The sequence below is a fragment of the Terrapene carolina genome, unplaced genomic scaffold (assembly GCF_002925995.2).
Source record: "Terrapene carolina triunguis isolate 2854851 unplaced genomic scaffold, T_m_triunguis-2.0 Scaffold62, whole genome shotgun sequence".
NCBI classification, from domain to species: Eukaryota; Metazoa; Chordata; order Testudines; family Emydidae; genus Terrapene; species Terrapene triunguis.
In genome coordinates this window covers 24,228,664-24,250,786 of record NW_020664413.1, presented here as the reverse complement: position 1 = coordinate 24,250,786, position 22,123 = coordinate 24,228,664, and the positions used below count along the sequence as shown (strand labels likewise).

The following is a 22,123-nucleotide window of genomic DNA, read 5'->3' as shown; positions in this document are numbered from 1 at the left end:
CTCAGTAATAGTGATTTAGCATTTATACAGTACTTTACATCTTCACACAATTACTACTGTATCCTCTTACCATCTCTGTGAGGTAGGTAAGGATCATCCTCATTAAAACACACACACATTCCTTTTTCAGACACAGACACTGATATAAAGAGATATTAACTGATTCACTTAAGGCCTCAGAGCACATCAGTGGCAGTGCCAGGATGAAAACTCAAGAAAAACTGGTTCCATTTCCCACATACACTCCACTAAACTATGCAGCCTACCCATCAGTAATGGCCAATCCTGGGCATTACTAATTCACCAGTAGTAATAATTTTTAAAGCGTCAGCATTCCCAAGGAAATCAGGTAATTGGCTAACGTCCACCTTGGCTTGCATTTTACAAGACGAACATACTGAAAAATGTTTTACCAGCATTTCTTACTTTCAAAACCCCAGAGCTACCATCCTCTATACAGGGGGGAAGTGGAGAGGGGAGCAAACTTTTTGGCCCGAGGGCCACGTCGGGAAACAGAAATTATATGGTGGGCCATGAATGCTCACAAAATTGGGATTCGGGTGCGGGCTCTGGGGTGGGGCTGGGGATGAGGAGTTTGGAGTGTAGGAGGATGGCCTGGGCTGAGACCGAGGGGTTCGGAGGGTGGGAGGGGAATCAGGGCTGGGGCAGGGGGTTGGGGCGTGGGGAGAGGCTCAGGGGTGCAGGATCTGACCGGCGCTTACCTCAAGTGGCTCCTGGAAGCAGTGCCATGTCCCTTCTCCGGCTCCTAAGCAGAGACGCGGCCAGGCGGCTCTGCATGCTGCCCCATCTGCAGGCACCGCCCCTGCAGCTCCCACTGGAGCGCCAGAAGGGGCCACTGAAGCATGTAGGAGCCGGAGCAGGGTCATGCCGCAGCTTTCAGGAGCCGGTGGTGCAGCCCCCGACCTTGCGCCCCGACCGGAGCGGGGCCGAGCTGCGTGGTGTGGCTCGCAAGCCAGCTTAAAATGGCTCGCAGGCTGGATCCGGCCTCCAGGCCATAGTTTGCCCACCCCTGCTCTATATTATGGCCCAGCAATATGGTGTACTTGAATGTGTGCTCATTTAGACTTCAAATTATCAAGGTGACCAGACTAACAAATTTAAAGTTTAAACCCTTCCATCTGTCACATAAGGCAACTGACCTCACACTTGGTAAGGCATCTCGCATCTTTTCGTGTATTTATACCTGCTCCTGTATTTTCCACTGATGAAGTGGGTTCTAGCCCACGAAAGCTTATGCCCAAATAAATTTGTTTGTCTCCAAGGTGCCATAGGGACTTGTCGTTGTCTTATCCAACAGATTTTTAGCCAGTTATGACATCTAACAGCATAGCTAATACAGTAATGTTAAAAAACAAAAGCTCTCTGTGAAACAAAACTTTTGTAACAAAGGTTCTTTGGATATTTTTTTTTACCTCATCTTGATCCAACATTTGTTGTTTTAGTTTCTCAGCCAACTGGCTCTGCTGGTTGATTTCATCATCCTGCAATTTAATAAAAAGATTTATTTCCGTAATTTGGATTTGAACCCTTTTCTTTTGCAGGACCTGGACAACAGTAATGCCCCAAGATGGAAATGAAATGAGTATAAATATGGATGGGCAAAAGAAAAAAAATTATAAAGAATAGCTACATGGTTAAAAAAATACATTAGTGATTAGATGTCTCAATAAAAATCATAGCATGTAGCTAAGCAGGCTTGCCTCAGATCATGACTAAGACACTGAAATGGCAGTAACTGCATCAAGCAAACAAACCAGTAACAGTCAATTTGTAATTGTATAACACAACAAGATCTTCAGTGCTAAGATTGCAGACTTCAGTTGAGGGCTTTTATATCTCATCTCTCCCTGCTTACACTGAAAGAGTTCCAAAATCTTGACAGTCATGGTGCCCCTAAAATGGAGGTGCTTTTATAGGGAAAGATCAGTCAGCAGTTTTACTGTCATGTTTGACTTTCAAAAGTTTAATTTAGCTGTGATAATATAGATATTATTTTATAAAAATGTCTGCTGCTCTATTCTGAAAGGAAATAGGTTTATTAAACAAGAACTAGGGCCAGCCCTGAACTTCATTAAAAAAAGTACATCATAAAACATGGGATGTGTACACTTTGTTACATTTATATCTTTCCTTCCCTATCAAAGACCTTGAAGGAAACATTATCCACCTTTGTGTCTACTGCAACTCCAGGTGTTCAATTCTATTGACATTTCAGGTTTTTAGTTAAGACAATATCCTCAGGGTTAGAAATTGTTGTTGAATGCAGAAGTAGAACAGAGATGTCTGACTCCACTGAATATATTCTCTAAAAGCATGGATTCAGACAGACAGGTCAGTCCTGGCAGCTGACAAAGTCACTCTCATCCACTCTTGTGAAAAGGGATGTCTATCTCTAAAGCAACTCAGCATCTAAGTGGCTGCTTTTGTGCCCTGTCGGAGACAATCAGAATTCTGAATTTTCCTGGCAGCCATCCTAAACAATAGATTGATTTCTGATGGCAAGGCTAGCTATCAAGTACAGTATATAGGACACTTCACTCCCAACACTTAAAATGGTCTTTCAGATTTCCTGTAAACATAAAATGTGGGTTCTTGTGAGTTATAAATGGGAAAGCCTTGTTTTTATACTAGGGAAAATCACCACCCTTCATAGTCCCTACAATAGTGTAATAATGGATTGAATTGTGCATTCCTATATTTCCTGGAGAAATAAATCTCAAAAAAAGTGCAAGTGACTAGAACAATCTATAATTAGTCCTTTGAAGAATAATATAGCCTGTGTGGGTTTAGAGGGGACAGGGGGAGAATAAATAGTTAAGTATTTTATGACTAGAATTTTTACCTCTTGATAAGCTAGGTGGAATATCTGCAATTTCACCAAGAGGCTCAGATGGTATTTTGAAAATCAAATCAAAGATTAAAACACTGCTTGATATTTCTGGGGTCAGGCTGTATATGGTCCTTGTCCAAGAGCACAATGGAAAGCACATGTTCAAGTAGCCCTAACACTCTCTCCCACTTCATTCAGGACTCAGAGACAAGTGCACTCCCTGTGCTCTCCTGAGTCCAACAGCTTTTAGCTATCAGCAGATACAGAGCCAATGCAGGTTTTTATGCATGATTTTCCATTTGTGTTGGACAATCCTGATGAAAAAATACATGAGTTCAAATGAAGTTTTGGTTCAGGAATATTTTTAAGCAATCAGTTTTTGCCAAAATGTTCTTATCTTTTGGCACTCCTAACATATATGCTTATAGTTAAAATCTCCCGAACAGAAGTATTTTCTTTTGTCACCCAAGCCCAACTATTCAGAATGATAGGTGCCCAATAAATTGCTCTATCATATATTTGAGAAGTACTGATAATGTATTGGACCTGCACAAGACAAATAAAAGACTCCTGTCCCAAGGTACTTGCATTCTAGGAGACTGACATAGATCAGACAAGATGCATTCATTAGAAGACCTAAAGGATGGTCTTAGATTTTACTTGTTAAATTAAAATCTAATATTTGTATCTCATGCTCTCTTCCCTCCCACCCCTGCCTTCTCCTAAATAATGTTGAGATGAGGTGGTAGATAACTGATGTGGGTTCTGGATCTCCTGGAAAAGGTGAGGGATTCAGGAGGAAGTGGGTCAGAACCTTACAAATTAATCTCAATCTTTCCCTAGACTTCAATGAGAGCTGTATAGAGACATACATGAAGAGAGTGTGGAGTAAAATAGATGGATACAGCAGATCTGGTGGTGGAACTTTGAATCCTGGGTTGCTTCCTACCCACCCAGAAAGAAAATACATGGGGCTCAAAATGAAAATATAGAAAATCTGTGACCTTCAAACTGAGTAATTATGTAAAATGGTGGCTTGGTAGAGGTTTAGTGAGTTTCAATTATATGGCTCTTGTGCCAAAATTCACTAGATGTTAAAAAAAAAAATCAAATGGGGCTGGAAGGCTCTCCCCTGTTCTATTTTCATATCAGCTAGTGTGTATTAAATATCAAGCTGTAGATATCAGATGAGCCTACTGTTTTTAGGATGATTCACCAGTAACGGAAAAGTCAAAGTCTATTTACTGTGCTGTGCAGTTATAGCCACAGTGGGACTGCATAAGGGGAAAAAATAATCCATAGGACCAGTATTTACCATAAACAGAGGCACTCAAGAGTAACAGCAGTGAGAACATAAAGTTCCTATACACAACACAGAGAAATCCCTAAAGCAGTTCAAACAGTTCCACACTACAGTTAGACTGAAAATGAGCAACTTTGAGAAAGAAAATTGAAGGCAGTTAGGATATGCTTACAAGCCAAGAACACAGAGAGACTAGTTTAAATAAAAGTATATAGCAGAGAAAACGTTTCTTAAAACTATATAAAAACTGGAGTAAGCCAACAGCCCCCTCACCTGTGGGGAGGGGCAGCCTCATAGGTGCCTCTCACCATTGTGAGGGTAGGCAGCCGTGCGCGTCACTCCCAAGCTGTGAAGATGGAGGCGAGGCCTATTCTAAATAGTAAATAGAAAGGACTACAGCTTGAAGTTTGGGAAGGATACAGCACTGATAATGCAACAGCTAGGTACATGTACCCATTGACTGTTGGGAAGCAGTTTACGTACATAGAGCAGACTCAAAGAAACAATTTCCAGACCTTATCATCCAGCTGTCTGTAGAGACTGGTAATCTCTTCATCGTATTTCTGCTTCTCCTCAGTTGAGATGCTGGCAACAACAGGTGCAATGTTGTCAATGATGGGTGTGTTGTCACATGGCTCCAGATTTTTCTGCTCCTTAGCACTGATCTGCTCATCCTCAGGCACTGCTTCTCCTGCAGTGGCAGAGAGGAAACAGTTACAGGAAGCGTGTCATTAGAATCCATGAGAAAGAGAGGCACTTCTGAAAACAAGGGTTAGACAAGAGGCCAGGAACTCAGCTGTCACACTGGTCCCTAGCGCAAGTCATAGGAGCCTGAAGGAAGAGACCATAAAAACAGCTATTCAGCCAGATTCAGGGACGGGATGGCCACACCCCCACACTGGCAATTAGGAGGAGGAGTTATGGTAAGTAAGGGGGGGGGAAATCAGACTCATTTTAAAGCATATTAGACTAAAGTATCTATTTTCCCCATTTTTCTGTTGTCCTCTCCTTCCCACCCCTACGTATGGCTATAGGAATACAAAGATCAAACAGCTGCATGAAAACAGCAAACTTCCAGTACAGTCACAGAGATTGAAACAGGAAAAAGCAACATGCAATTGTAACTCTGGGCATCAAAAGTGGAATAATTTAGATTGGTTTGCAGTGGCAGAATAAAACTAGATATGATGTTCTTAAACTTTTTCTTCAGAAGAATTTTCTCTGAAGAATATTTTCTTTACAAAAACATATGTGCGTTCCAATTACTAGTCTGTTGCAATTCATTGAAAAGGAACAGGCAAGTAGTTAATGCCAAAAATTGAACTGGTGTTCATTATAATCTGGTGGGAACACTCCTCTAGTTGGTAAATACTGTGTGTATTGTATGGGGAAGGTTAAATTCCACTATTCTTCATGAAGATTTTTTTAAATCTAGAGAATAGCTACAGTTTAAGGCAGAGCCTACCAAATTGTTGTTCCATAGATGAAATAACTAGCAGTCACTCCTGTCAACTGTGCAGACACTATCCATAACACTGCTAGGTAAAGTAAATAACGCAAATGTAACAAAACAAAAGGAGACATGGTAATTCAACCCTGGGAGAAAGAATAGGGCCTGGGAGTGTAACCATCAATGTTTCCCAGATGTAATCAGACAAAGTTAGTGAGAAAATAAAATTTTCAAGCTTTAAAAAAATTACAAAATTATTAGACATATAAGACAAAATCAAGCACCATAGAAATCCTACATTAAAAAAATTCCTTGTCTACATTACTGATATCACTTTATACGATTAATACTGAAAATGTTAAATCTAATTTATTTTTCACCATTTATGCTTTTGATTTAGCTTTTGCATTTCGCTCATATTAAACAATGAAAGCAGATACTTTCTGCCCTTGGGAACTAGAACAGTTTCCAAGGTTTGTAAATAACCTGTACAAAAAAAGTTCAAACATTTTAATTTTCTTTTTTGTTTTTTAAAAAGAAAAACTTTTTCATTCATGTTGCTTTGTGTGGAAAAACAACCACCACCAAAATTTGGATCTTAAAACTATATGACATTATCCTTCTTACTGGAACACACAAGTCAAATTCTGTCCTTGGGTACGTGCACACTTAATTGGTGCTGACTGACTGTCCTTGGGATTTGTGCACACATCTTTGTTTCTACTACAGCTTTATTTGGAGAGAAAGTCACCTTTTATGGAGCCTTCCACCAGATAGACAGCCAATAATATATTTCTGATTGCAGTTAATCTGCTTGTAGGCCAGGCCAGTGAGACAGAATTGGGTTGAGAAAGTGCATACATTTAAAAAAAAATAATAATAAAATAAATAAATAAAAAAGACAGTTTGCTGTAAGAGCTGATTACTCTGCATACAGCCATGCATCTGTGTTCCCTTTTCTAAAATGCTACTGTCCTTCTAGGATGGAAAGGAGATTTGGAAAGTTACATTTAACAAACATAGAATCAAACATACAAGCATATTAGGAGACTATAAATTCCCAGCACTACACAAGACCCAACACCAGACAAACGGTCTCCATGGCAATTTCACTGCACTAATGGAGAAATATTCCCTGCACGGAAGTGGCCTGAGTCTCCAGAGATGGCCCAAGAAAGCTATCATTACAGTCAGTTGACTGTAATAAGGAAGACAACCACAAACAACACCTGGGGAAAGAGAGCATTTATATAAATGGAAAGGTTTGATTTCTCCTGCTTTCAGCAAAATCAAAAGCAGTTGCCTCTTTCCAATGAAGATTTTACATATGATGTTCAGAATAAGTGTAACTGATCTATCTTCTGACCACAAATTCAAAGGTTTTCATATCTGTCCATGCCAAATCACTGGTGTGCATTTACTTCAGATTACCAGCCTTTTTTGTGTGTTGCATATATTAACCTTTCGATTACTAGCTGCAGAAACACACAAGATTTGGCTGAAGTAAAAAAAAGTTTTTGTAATGACCCCATTCAAGTGGTTTTCCCCATAATTACAGTTTATTTTTAATAAGAAAAAAACTGCAGTCAAGTATTAAGTAAAGATAATCACAGTTAACTATTTATCGAAATGTCACTACTGTATTTGTCAGAATGCTGGAGTAGATAAAATCCTATAAATTAGCATTTACATGTTGAAATTTCAAACACAAAAACTATCTACCAAATTACCTTCTCTCCCGCTAAATGAACTGAACCCTATGCAGAGAATGGAATAGCAATTCCACTCTTTGTGCTACTCAGAACAGCACATTTACTCATCTCCACAGAAATTCCATCTGAAAGCCACAGGAGGGCAGGCAGGCAGGCGATCAGATTGACAGTCTCTAATGCAGTTCTAACGGATTGCTTATTCTAATGCCAAACTCACATCTAGGAGATATCCAGCTATACTAGAGGCACCAGAAAGTAGAATTCCATGCTGGAAAATAGTGATTAAAAAAAATAAAAATAAAGGTGAGAAATTAATAAGATCCTTTATAAATGTTTGTATCTCCTCTACTGTGCCTTCCTGTGACCCTATCATACTACATAGCACATATGTGAATTTTAGTACTTATGAAAGATACTGTAAACTGCTTGCAGTCTTGCCGGCTGAAATAATGGGTCTAGCTCCAAAATTTGCTGTGCAGCTTTTTACTTCCAGAAGCTGTTGATACGCTGGAAGAGAACAGAGCTCTGTGCAATTAGTGATAGCAGTTCCAGAGGCCGTCTGCTTTCAGCTGCACCAGTGTAAATCTAAAGCAGCTCACTAACTTCAGTGCAGTTACTCCAGATTTACACTGGTTTAATTGAAAATGGAATTTGGACCTAGATGCCTTATAATAATTGTATGTATTCTTATTATGCTAGTTTAATTATTTTGTAACAAACCACAGTGAAAACCACATTAGAGAAGATCTCTTACAGGAAAAAAAAATCTTAACATTACATTTTCTGTTCATAAATTTCACACTTATTTACCAAGTAAATGCTATATGACTTCATGACTACAACAGCCCAGTTACTCCAGATGTACCTAATTGAACACCGTAGTAACAAATAAATTACAATATAATTTTCCATTCATTATGCAGTTAGACAAGCAACTGTGTAATTGCAGCTATCATACGACCATTTATGCTCTAGAAAATTTACCTGAAATTGTGTTCATTTGCAGTAAATGAATTCAATTTAATGGTTAATATAGACAAAATCATTTAATCACAAATTCCTTCATTTCTTTTGAGCAAAGCCATTGGAACACACCAAATTTGCAGGTTAAAATTAAACAAAAGACTGTTTTCAGATCTTGCTTCACAAAAAAAATAAAATGAAATAAAATAAAAAAATCTATACCCATATTTTGCCCCATCTGGGTGTTTTTATCAACTCCAAATGCAGAAAATGATCTTGTCCTAAAAGTTATTACAGACAAGTGTGAGCATGAGAGGATGACCAACATGTCCAATTCCAATATTACTAGTATCTGTATATAGGATTTTTTTAAAGCTTTGTTGAAAACTAGGATCTTCCTTGCATCTATGGATTTCCAGCAGCATGAACATTTCATCTGAGTGTTAAAGAGTCAGGAGATTTCTACCGTACCAGGAAATGAGCTAAACCAGTGGAGGCTAGACTAGGATGAACCAGACAATGGCAGGCATTACTAGGCTTGGCTGCAAGTGGTTACAGCCTGATGGTCAGGTCAACAGTTCCAGTTGCTGTGAGGTGGAAGGTGCCATTAATTAGATGTTTGTTAAGTATGCTAAACTTAAAGCAATATTGATTATTTAGGCTTGGGGTGGTTTTGGTTTTTTATATTTTACGTTTTAGTTCTCTATTACGTATGTTCCTAAAGTGCGCAATAGAGACCTGAAACTTTAAAAAAAAAAAAATCAAAACAGCAATAATTGATATTGCTTATATAGGCTCCTAAATTGTGGTTCATGGACTCCTCCTCCTAATTTTCTCAACTGCTAAACAGCATTAAGAGACACTAAAAATATATACTTCCTTAATACTACTATTCCTCATAAGCAATGATGTAGTTGCAAGAGACATTATGCGATCATAAATGTGAGGGAAGCAGTCCACATACTCATGAAGAGGAGGAAGCAGATTGTTCATGAGACTTTCTCTGTAAAATATGGCCCTTACTATGGAAGAGTTTGGGACCTCTGTTTTATCGACTCTGAATTGGATCGGTTTGAGAAAGTGACAAGCTAGCTTTTTAAGAATATCGTCTCTGTCCTCTCTCAAACCCTTCGAAGAGATTGTGACCACTTCTGACACTGAGATAAGCACAGAGGCAGCTATGGCTGCTGTTCCCCATAAGGGCAATGAAGGCATCTGCAGTCACACAGGGTATGTCTACATTGCAGTTAGACACCCACGGCTGGCACAGGCCAGCCGGCCTGGGCTCGTGTAATTGAGATATAGAAATATGGGCTCGAGCTTCAGCCTGAGCTCTGTGACCCTCTCACCTTGACTCCAGTCTGAGTCAGAATATCTACAATGCAATTCAACAGCCCATTAGTCCACTAGTCCAGGCTAGCCATGGGTTTTAATTGCAGTGTAGACATATCCCCTAAGGACAAAAGTGATCTAAAGATTCTAAGGAGCGATTAAAATGGCCAACTTTGCAGAGTGGTGATCTTGAAAGGAATTATTCTGCTTTAGCACAATGATTCAAAGTGGTAAGCAACATCAATTAAACAAAGGCAGAATATACTGCAATACATCAATTAAGCTGCTATGCACATCCATCCCCAAACTCAAAGGCTTTAAAGTTTCTCCAAAGACACTATGGTGAAAGTAGGTACTCATGAAAGTGAGTTTTTAGCACTGTTCTGAGACTAGTACAATGCAGACAGACACTGTGCAAACTTCCTTATACAACTGTCACTTCAATTCAATCCTGATTTGTTACTTCCTATTCCAGTGCTGGTATTCCTCTGAGCAAAAAACCTGCTAGTTATGGCAAATAATACAGCAGGTCAGTAGTCTGCAGTCTAATGGTAATGCAACTAATTTTTAGTTATGACAACTCAAACCCAGTCTTCATGAGGTGAGACTAGTGAACTAACTCACTAGGCCACCTTGGTACCCCAATGTTCCATTTTTTCTGGTGCTGTAATATATATGGACCTAGTAGACTGAATAATCACTTATCATGGAAGTGTCTTACCAGTTCAATATAGTTCATCATCATTTGGAAAATTTGTATTTTTCTGTGTTGAAAACTTGTATGACTGTTTTTCAATTCAAAGAAAGATTTAAACATCTAGAATGAAAAATAAATACATATTTTGTTTCATCGTTTCTTACCATTTCTCCACCTATTCAGTTCCATCTCCAGATGCTGGATAACATTCTTCAAACTCTTGTTTTTGTCTTTTTCCTTCTCATATTTTTTCTTCCATTCTTCTGCAGTCAGCTCTAGATTCACAGAAACTGTGTTCTTAATAGTCTTGGCTCTGTGCAATAAGAAGGAAGGCATGAAAATGTAAGTGATCATTAAATTGTTTTCATCACAATATTTCTCAGTGTAACATAGCAAGGATTCAGATTTAAAAAAACAGAACCAAAACACCGAATGCCTCCACCTTAGGAAATAAAGTACAATGCCACAGTTCACTCTTCTCTTAAACACCTTGGCCCCTTGGAGCTTAAATATAAAAATGTTCACATACAGGGCCGGCTCCAGGCACCAGGCACCCTGTTCACATAGCAAATGCAGCAACTGATTAGTAAAGGGATCAAATCTCAAAAAGCAGACCCACTTTGAGGTAAAGAAGTTCAAAAAAATCCCTTTTAAATTTAACAAAAAAACAAAAAACAAAAACAAAAAAAACCACAAAAACCATGCTGTGGGAGGTATTCAGCACCAGAAAGTTTTGCCTTAATTTTCTTCAAGTTAGTTAAAAACTCATGTCTGTGAAGAATTTTCCCCCACAGCTTGGTTAGAAGAAGGATTCTGCATGTAGAGTTAGGAACAGATTTTCATGTACATTTTGTAATTCACCTTGGACAGTATAAAGTAACACTGCATACCACTCTAGCACAAAAATATTAAATCCAGCTGAATTTGCAGGGGGAGTTTAAGTAGGCAGAACATAATTACCCAAATTGTAATGTGGTTGGGATGTCATGGCTAACCCTGTTCTCTCAAAAGGAGAGAAAAAAAATCTTTAGTGACCACAGCTAGTAAAAATGGATAACTTTACTTCCCCTTTAAAGATGGCTCCTTCAATGGCATGCTGCTCCCTAAAGCCATAATATGGCACTGTCTCAGAACTAAGAGTACCGCTTACTAAAATCACAGCACAACTACATGAAGAACGCTGGCCTTTCCTAGGGTGTCTCCGGTCCAGATACTGACCAGGGCCAAAACTGCTGAACTTGAGAGATCCTGCCTGATGTGCTCCAAGAGGGATACAGGCCAATAATACTAATAATGTTTAAATTGTTGGTGCTTAATATCCAAAGGCCTTTGTGTGCCTTAGAAAAGCATACACAATTATAAACAAAACCATAAGCCTTATTATACTGCTAGAGTAGGAAGTAAGCAAAACCCTAATACACATATCAACAGTAACAATGAATGAAGTTGATTTAGCTGCAATTATTTTATCCCAGCAGTGATTGCAGTTTTGCACAAAAAAATCCCCACAAAACCCACCACCCAAAACATGCAGGACAATTAGCAGGGCATCTGCTTTTGAATATATGTTTTCTAAAAATAAAATGAGTTAGGAATAGAACTGAGCGAATAACTGATTTTTCAGTTTGGGGGCCAAAGTGAAAAATAAAAAAATTGATTTAAACCTAAAATTGAATTTTTAGTTTTTTCCTCACCAGAAGGGGGAAAAATTGTTTTGGTTCAAACAAAATATTTTGTTCAACCATATACAAATGTCAGGTGTTTTTGTTGTATTTTGGATCGTTTTCAGGTGGGGTTGTTTTTTTTGTTTGTTTGTTTGTTTGTTTTTTTTAACTTTTAAAAAAAAAAATCTAAACTTGGAAACAAAATGCCACTTTGAAATGAAAAGTCAAAACATTTCATTTCAAAATTGTCAAAACAAGCAGTTTAGGTTTAAAAAAAATCCCCCAATTTTTTTTTTAGCTGAAACTATTTATTAAATGCAACTCAAATTAGCAAATAGTTTCAGTGACATGAAAAAAAATGCAGTTTTCAGTGAATTTACTATTACCCACACAAATATCACCAGCTCTAGTTAGGAAAGCTACAGTGTTGACTGCCCTTGGATTGCTCAACTATAGAGCCAACCAGAGTGAAGGCAACACGATCAGGTTAAACAAATTTCAAGCAAAAGAATATTAAGTACACCTAGGACAAGCAATTTAACAATCAAAAGATGCAGTGTGTTAAGCACAAATGAAGAAAAGCTGATAAACTACTTTTCTAAATAGATTACTTCCAATACTAGCCCAGAGACACAGGATAATTATTAGCTGAAAAGCCTGATTATTGTAATGCTTTTAACAAACTTTCTTCATGGCTCCATTAAGTGATTCTAAAAACATGGTTGATTACAAAAAACCCTGAAAACATTATGTCAGCAACCTCCATCTCTCCCACTGCTCCTCCACATCCCAGCCACTACACAATCAATCATTCTCACTGCAATTTTTACTGCCTGTTGGATGCAGTAGTTTTATTACTTGCATCTTTGGCACAGAGAACTATCCTCTGCCCTTTTTACTATGGTATGCCTATGAATACTCCAGGGCTGTCTCCGAGCACTGTCTTGATATTCTTTCAAGCCTATTTCAAATTTCCATTCCTATGGATTGTTCTTCACCCATTACTAGTGTCATACTGTCAATAAAAACAACAAGGAGTCTGGTGGCACCTTAAAGACTAACAGATTTATTTGGGCATAAGCTTTCGTGGGTAAAAAAAACCACTTCTTCAGATCAGGGCTGGCTCCAGGCACCAGCTTCTCAAGCAGGTGCTTGGGGCGGCCGTTCCGGACAGGGGCGGCAGTTCCAGGTATTCGGCGGCAATTCAGCAGACGGTCCCTCACTCCGCCTGGGAGTGAAGGACCTCCCGCTGAATTGCCGCTGCAGATCACGATCGCGGCTTTTTTTAGATCGCGATCGCGGCTTTTTTTTTTGTTTTTTTTTTGGTTTTGGCTGCTTGGGGCGGCCAAAATCCTGGAGCCGGCCCTGCTTCAGATGCATGGAGTGAAAATTACAGATGCAGGCCTTATTATACTGACACATGAAGAGAAGGGAGTTACCTCACAAGTGGAGAACCAGTGTTGACAGGGCCAATTCGATCAGGGTGGATGTAGTCCACTCTCAATAATAGATGAGGAGGTGTCAATTCCAGGAGAGGCAAAGCTCCTTTTGTAGTGAGCCAGCCACTCCCAGTCCCTATTCAAGCCCAAATTAATGGTGTTAAATTTGCAAATGAATTTTAGTTCTGCAGTTTCTTTTTGAAGTCTGTTTCTGAAGTTTTTTTGTTCAAGTATGGCTACTTTTAAATCTGTTATAGAATGTCCAGGAAGATTGAAGTGTTCTACTGGCTTTTGTACCCTACTCAATATTGTAAGATGGATCTAAGTAGATGACCTTTAAACCTGGAAAACGTAACCACTTAATGTAAAATGTTTTAAAGGTGGGAAAATGCGGCTTCATCAAGGATCTAACCAAGGCCAGGAGGACCCTCAAGAAGGAAACGTGAAAATTATGATAATCCATAAGCCATAAAATATTCAGCAACTTTCCCTTCATATTTAAAATCTTATCCATAGCCTAATCTGCAAATAGCCCTACTGGAGGAAAAAGATGCACAACCAAAAAAGGGTTCTCGTTCTGGTTTCCTTGGTGGCTGAAGGATAGGGATAGAAAATGTTCACTGTAAATATTAATATTCATTTACTTTCTAGAAAAGCCTTAGAGAATGCAGGGTAAAGCTCCTTCTGTTCAGTTGATCTTAACACAATACACCAGCAAACATCACATTTGTATCTTATTGTTCACAGTGAACTGCTCTGCATTAGGGGCACTATAGCTCCTGTTTTAGTTCACTTATGCATTATTGGGGTGGGGGCGGTTAGCTGCCATAATGTATCAAGAGAAAGAAGGGCCATGTCTACACTACCACTTATGCGGGCAAAACTTTTATGTCGCTCAGGGGTGTGAAAAAACCACACCCCTGAGCGACATAAAAGTTTTGCCCGCATAAGCGGTAGTGTGCACAGCGCTATATTGGCGGGAGAGCTTCTCTCGCTGATCTAGCTACCGCTGCTCGTTGGGGGTGGTTTAATTATGTTGATGGGAGAGCTCTCTCCAGTCATTGGGGGAAGGGAGGAGGAGACAAAAAAAATACTGGGATCAACACAGCTACAACACCACTGATTATAACAAGGGAGTATCCTGCTATTCTCCCAACACCCACAGCTGGGCTGGCATCCTGGCCCTAAATGAGAAACATTATATATGATAAAAAATAAAACATATCTTGAGATAAAATTGCTTTCCCCCTCCTAGAAAAATACTTAGCATTTTTAGCATGGAACTTTGTTATTTCTAGTTTTACAGATGACATAGTAAGTGAAACAAACTCATAGCACTGCGTCTATTATTCATGCAGCAGCAATCAAGGCTCTCCTTAGCCAAGCTGTGCTGAGTCAGCCAGTTTCTAAAAACTGATTTGCCTTCTGAACAGAAGGTCCATTTTTGAATCCCAGAGAGATGAAAATCCAAATACAGAAACTGGACTTCTGATGTTCAATGCACTTCGCTATGGCTGTATAAAATGAGGTTTTGATACATATATGGCACTATCTACACACAATGAATGTGCAAATCATTTCCAGTAATGTTAGAGGGGATTAATACATGCTTATGAAGGAAAAGTACCTTTCATGTTCTTATAGCTTTAAAAATATGTTACTCTATATTCACCTAAACTGAACTGGAAAATTATATGGTGTCCAACATGGTGTGTTCTGACCTTTATCTGTACAAACAGGCTGCTCAGTGTTAACCTCATCTAGGCCCCAATCCAATGAAGCATTTACTCACAGGATTAAAGTTAAGCACCTATTTAACTGCTTCCCTGGATTGAGGCTCTATCCAAAAAGGACCAGGGACAAGCAAATTATTCAGACAGATGGAGTTGGCACAACAGGGACTATTTATTTTGTTATGTTATGAGGAGGTGTAAACCATTCACCAGAATGAACTGAATTCAAAGTGAAAAAATTACAGCTATGAAGAGGACAGCAATGTGACCCCATCATACTGTTTAACAGTAACTCCCCGCTCCCAACCTCTAACAGTGGGCAGTATGCAAGCCAATAAGCAAGCCAATAACCAACTACTGACCCATTAGATAGCAATGTTTTTATAATTATTATTATTGCATCCTAATATTTACTCAGTTTCACTACTCAGTTATCAAGTATCAATAAGGAGTAAATGTCTCCAAGAAATGTAATTTAGTTTTGCATGATAATACACATTTAAATGAAAACAAAATTAATGAACAAGAAAATCTTCAATAATAATCCCTCAGTCTAATCACAGAAATGATTATTTCTCCATTTTATAGTGATTTTTGAATTATAATTTTGTCATAACTACAATGGGCCAGATGTTCCACTCCCACCAAAAACCCAGAACAAAAGCCCCCATAAAATTCTCCCTGGGGAGTTCTTCCACATGTTCCTATTCAAAGTGAGCAGTTTATGGTGCCACAGAGCGGGAAGGGGACAAAGACTCTTCTCCAATGGCAGCAGAACTCACAGGAAGTCAGTCATGCTTCCCATAGCTTGTGTCTGTTTTGCCACGTCTGAGTCCTACCTGCCCTGACCGGGTCCTAGCAGATGCCAAGGGCAAGTTAATACTGGAGCAGCATCAGAATGTCCATAAGGGGAGCGTGCTGCAGAATGGCTCCACTCACTGTCACCTCTGGCTCCACCCACTAACTGCCCCACACAGCAAATCTCCAAATGCATAGAGGGGTGCATTCAGTTGAGCCTTTTCACCTCCTCCTTTGCCCCCTCACCTGCCCCCCCAATATATTGCACTCTTTATGCACCTGTCTATGTGCAAGGAAGGCATCATCATCAGGCACCAAATTAAGAAACACAGGTCCCATCCTTCTCCCACTGAAGTCAATAGCAAAACTCCTATTAACTTTAACAGAAGCTGGAATGGGGCCATAATGAATAAAGGGTTGCCAGGTAAAACTTTCCACATTCTTATACCATCCCATGTAAAATGCTCCTTCAGAAGGGTGGGTTTTGTTGCAAATTGTGCACATCAGGAAACATAACCCAATTTCTGACAGATAAATGAGATTCCAATATATTATACAAATAGTTAAGTAAATAACATTGCAAAGAGCAATTATTAGCACATATTGTTTTGTTTATCAGTCATATACTACACAAAGCAAGTAATTTCCAAAAGTATCAGAGACTCCACAGATTATAATAAAAACACTAATTATTTAATGAGTCTGGCATTCCCCCCCCCCCCCCCAAACTCCCACCATGGACTTCATAGAACTGTTTCTTGTGGACCAGTGTGAGAGAAAGATTTTCATTCTGACCATTTCCATTCTTGCCTTCATCTCCAGAAATCTTTAAAAGTGTCAAGATCCCATTTATGCAAAAAACCTACTGAAATAGACATTACACACAAATCCACATTATACTCCTCCTAAGTAGCGGCAGAAAATGCTTCCTTTGCAGTCCCGTCAGTTACATCAAGGTGTCATTCAAGGGAAAACTAAACCATAAAAGATTCAAAAGCAGCCTCAAGTGAAAGCTTCCCAGATGAAGCAAAACCAGAAGTTGGCTACTGGGTTAGCTCGGGGATGAAAAACACAGTGATGTTGCCATTTCCACAACATTTTAAAGTGATGCTACTGTGCTTAGTCCTTCTAGTGACAAGAAGTGGCTTTGAATTCTTGACCAGTGTCGTTTCCTGCCATTGTAAGATTTATTTTTTCTTATAATCCAAGGAACAACGATACTACTTATATTTCTGTAGCATCCTTCAGGACAAAACTAAAACTTTTTAACTGCAGTTTGTACAGAAACTGCAGCCTCCATTTAAAAACCAATGTCCACCTAACATAGTTCTCTTCTAAACACTCTGCAGTTCAGCTGGTTCAGAACATGCTGCCAGGGCAGACAGAAGAAACAACATCCAGGCCAATGCTGGGACTCACCTTTGTCCAAACATTAGGGTAGACTTGGTTTCTGCTTCATTGAAGATGGAGGGAGAACAGCAAATAACAATGGTAGTTCTGCAGTTCCCACCTAGGGAGTCTTGAAGAATGCGGGTCATTTTGCTGTCTCGGTATGGAACATGGGTTTTCTAATTGAAAGACAGATAAATTACTCTTCAAACAATATTTTTAATAGGCACATTAGAAAGAGCATGACATACCAACGATTTAGATTTTACTGAGTTTGCAACGTGTGACATAGGTATACTTGTTTTAATTCTATTAAGATGTGTTTTGCCTGCTAATAGTTGAACTGGTAGTCATTAGGAGTTAGTTTTCATTATACTTTCTAAATTAAATAGAAAAAGACAGTGCTATATTCGTTTAGCATTCAAAGCTAATACTCCCCTTTCTCCTTTCTAAGTGGAGATGTCAGCTTATTTCATGTATCCATGGTAAAGAAAGCTGATTGACAAACATAGCTTATTATTATTATTTAGTAACACAAAAAGTAAAAAGGATTACTTACAGTTCCCTCTGCCAAGGCTGAGATCACGTTGCCCAGAGCAGACAAAGACTTATTGATATTTTTAGCTTCATCAAGAACAGAGCCCTCTGCTCCAGTTTTGCTGACCTACCAGATAGCAGAAATAAGTCAGACTAAACTGTCAATGAGAGCTTGTGCAAATAATGTTACGATACAGGAAGAGACAATGGAAAAATTAGAGAACCTTGGAAGAGAAAAAAATGTTACCCTCAAACTAAAGAAGTTATTTAAAAATGTATCTAATACTTTTAAAGCATCTTAGAAAAAGTCTATTTAATGGCATTTTCCATCTTTCTCTTGGTTCTCTTCCCATTAGCTCAAAGTAGGAACACAGTCTATGGATGGGTCCTTACTTGGTCAAAGGAGTTCAATGGGAATTTTAAGAAGTGTAGGATCAGGCCATATATTTCTTTTTATTGTACCACTGAAGGTACAATATATGCCTGATATTACTTCTGCATCCAGCCATGGGAAATGGATGCTACCTCACAGACAAGTGAAAAAATTTCCCATCCATGAACCGGCTAGCCTACTGAGAGGCTGCATAATTTCAGGTTTTCTTCTGAATGCCCCCAAACCAATTTAACAAATCTCAAATCTGTGAATTTAAGGATGAAGGGAAGCTAACTGGGAACTCATTTTCCAAACTGCTATAACAATATTCTGAATTCTCTAATGGACATAAAGAAATGTATGCATGGATTTATTTAAAGTGAAAGTGCTTTTTGCTGCCACAATGTAAAGGCAATCTCCAGTGGAATTATCAACCAATATATGAAGAAGGCTATTTTACCAACCACGCAATATACTGCAACACATTTATTTTACCCATTTGTCTCTAAAGAGAGAAAAATAAAGTCTATTACCATTATGGAAGAGCCATCTATACTATTTAAGTTTGATTATTTCTCAAATACTTAGGGAGAGGCGTGTGGGTGGAGAGCACGGAGAAATGCAACAGAGTCCTAAATTAGATCTGAAGTAATCCTTCTAACCAAGGAATTTTTTATTACTATTTATTTACAGCCAGACATTCTGTTTGACTGCATGTTAAGAACATTTCCTTTGATGTTCAGATCAATTCTGGGCAACAAAATGGAGATTTGTTCCATTGTAATTCTGTTTGGGCTCATTCTTCTGAGTAAAAAGATACAAATTTCATTCTGCTTAACATTTTTTCTGTATCCAAATGAAAGCAAAAATAGCTTATGCCATCAGTGTTATGAAAATTATCTGCAGGGAGCCTCAATAACATACATGTAGCTTTCAGCTATACCAACTAAATTAAATACTAATGTCTCAACACCCTAATATGCTAAAAAACTGAAGCACTGGAAATGGGATATGTCTGAATTAAAATTACAGTAATGGCCCAATATAACATCTTACAGAAAGGTTACATGCCCCCCCCCCAACCAAAACTGGTGGAAAGTCTATACTCATGCCCATAACAGCTTTCTCCAGATGCTAGTGAACAAAACCGGCCTTCCATTACAGCAAACATGAAGATACATTCTCCGATACAGAATGTGTCAAGTTATATGAAAATTATGTTGTTGCAATTCACTCCATTACAAATTAACGACCAACTACAGATGCTGTGTTTTGCATTTCGTTCTAGTTAGTACTACTGACCTGTTACTTTTCCCCACCTTGAACTCCAATCATGTCACAGATTAAGTTTGAGCCAATATTCTTATCTACATACTAGACTTTTAATAATAAATAAAATAACAATAATAATAAAGATATGCTACGTTTAGTTCCAGAAGTTGCATAAAACTACATCCATAGATTTAAGTTGCACCAAAACACACTCAATTTAGGAATACAATAATACTTCTAAGCCTGTAAAAATTAGTGATAAAAACGTACTCATTACCTTCTCACTTCCAGCCAAGTCCACCAGATAAAGCTTTCCACTGAGTTTCTTTTCAGTTTCTACATTCTCTTGTTTAATATTAATCAAGAAGATACTGTGGCTTCTAGAGCTGTGTTCATTCATATCTATAAAGAAATAATACTTAATAGTTTTGTTTAACACTCCCGTTTGTAGAGATTTTAAAAATCTGCCAATATATGTTCTTATTTCATTTTATCATAGTTGGCCTGTGACTAGTCAATAAGCATAGAAGCCCCACACAATAGTCTACTCAGAAGTATAAATTTCAGACAACTTCTTGAACCCTTCTGAAAGCAGTTGCCCCTCAAGAGTAGTGACGAACATTTATGAGGTCTAGAATGAGCTTTTATTTTCCATCCACATGGCTAAAAAATTAGCCAGATTCATGACAAATGACATGATCCTGGGGGGATGGGGTGGAAAATGTGAAGCATTTCTTTAGAAGGACCCTCATCAAATAATTTTTCTTAAACAGCATACACTTTGGGCCTAAATTGAGAATCCTAATTTGTTTTCACTAAAATAAAAAGTCAATGAAAACCCAAGAAAGTTAGGAGTACAAAGCAGAATTACAGATGATATTCCTGTGATCAAAAGCACCCTTGTATTCACACCCTACACATTACTGTAATAATCTCTATGCAAAATATGCCTTGTCAGGTATCATTTAAAAACTAACACCACACTGATCAATCTTCTTGTGCAACCTATGTATGAGATGCATATTAAGAATTATGAACATAAACTGAAATTATGACTACAGTGTGTTTACCAGCCAAATCTGGGGAGGGGGTAAACAAATGATAAGATGATGCCTCTAGCCAGGTGTTGTCAAAGCGGATTGGAAATCACCGATCAAGTGGCCATTCTTTGGCAATGAAGGGGGGCAGGAACAGATCTATCTGCATCTTAGCAAACACGGAACCTCTTTCTCTAAGAGACTTCATATTTCTTTTCTCACAGCTGGAATGAACTTTATCTAGGGGTAATCCTCAGGAACATGAATTTCAAAGGGTGACTGGACTATAAAAGTGAGGGGCAAAAACATCCCAAGCTCTCTCTCTCCTCTCACATAAGATGACAAAGGAACCAGCCCATGGACTTTGGGACTGACTGATCCCGACATGAGAATTTGATTATCCCTGTTGCTGGGAACATGTAGTAAAGATTTTACCTTAAACCAAGTCTAGCTTGTTAAGTTTCAGCTAGTAGGAGGCGTTTTATCTTTATTTTTTATAACCATTTCTAACTTTAATACCTTATACTTGTACTCACTTAAAACTTTTCTTTGTAAATAAATTTGTCTTATTTTTAATCTAAACTAATCCAGTTACTAAATAAAGTAGCAAACTGTTGAATATTGACTCTTTAGCAAGGGCAACAGAACTTTAATATCTAACCTGTCCAGGAAAGGGCTGAACAGTGCAGAACATGTTTTTGGAAAAATCTGCGACTGGGAGTGTTTTAGGATCACCCTGCAAGTAGTAATCCAGGCTGGCAGAAGACAGAGTTTGACTAGAGTGTTGCTGACAGGCTGCTGGGGTTGGAGTTGCTGGACCAGGGATGTAGCTGTACACAGACATTCAGGGTGTAGCCTGCGTGTTGTTAGGTTGTTTGTGAGCAGCCCTAGTTGGAAGCTACAATAGCAAAGCATTGTGAGGCACCCAAGGTTGTGTGGCAGATGGTGACACAGCCTCTTGCTGGTCTGGATTGCGCCCCCGGAACATGACAATTTCCCTGCTGTGTTTGGTAACAAGTGCATAGCGTGCGCGCACACACACACACACACACACACAGAGGCTAGAAAATACATTATTAAAAAAAATAGTACTGTAGCAAGAGAATGAGTATGGTATATGGAATGGGAAGGAAGTTTGTTAAGGTGTGGAGTGCAAGTGTTTTTGAGAATTATCATGCGAGTCATAAAGCATTTGAATTGAAATGGGTCTGGATGTAATTGTTGCCATGATGTTAATCAGAAATGCACATGAGAATTTGTATGGGAAATTTAAAGTGATTTTTGTTGCTTGTGTGTCAGAGTGAGAGCCCTGAGGCCTGGAATCCTCAATTATCCACACAATAGTTACAGCATGGTCAGGTGCAGTGCAAGTTTCCGTACAACATAAGCTTGGATCTAACCACATTGTGTTGGCGGTTGTAGTGAGATATCCAAGAGAAGATGTCAGTCAAGTAACCACCTTCTTTCCCTCCACCCCCCCCTTCTCTATCACCACTGACCTCACTACCATCTTTCTTCTCTCCCAAGCTTGCAATCTTTGTGTTCACTTCAGTTCCACTCTCTTTCTCCCCTC

At 38.8% G+C, this 22,123-nt stretch overlaps 1 protein-coding gene across 3 annotated transcripts in view; it reads right to left on the bottom strand.

Annotated features, from left to right (window-relative positions):
* KIF5C (kinesin family member 5C) overlaps positions 1–22,123 on the bottom strand; it is a 110,018-nt gene that overhangs the window by 28,989 nt on the left and 58,906 nt on the right. For all 3 annotated transcript variants that reach the window (XM_029910567.1, XM_029910568.1, XM_029910569.1), the window contains 6 exons: positions 19,791–19,915; positions 17,891–17,995; positions 17,362–17,510; positions 10,473–10,621; positions 4,670–4,845; positions 1,434–1,502 (listed from right to left, as the gene is read on the bottom strand). In XM_029910567.1, the coding sequence (XP_029766427.1) occupies positions 1,434–1,502; positions 4,670–4,845; positions 10,473–10,621; positions 17,362–17,510; positions 17,891–17,995; positions 19,791–19,915 (773 nt within the window). The remainder of the gene's footprint in view (positions 1–1,433; positions 1,503–4,669; positions 4,846–10,472; positions 10,622–17,361; positions 17,511–17,890; positions 17,996–19,790; positions 19,916–22,123) is intronic.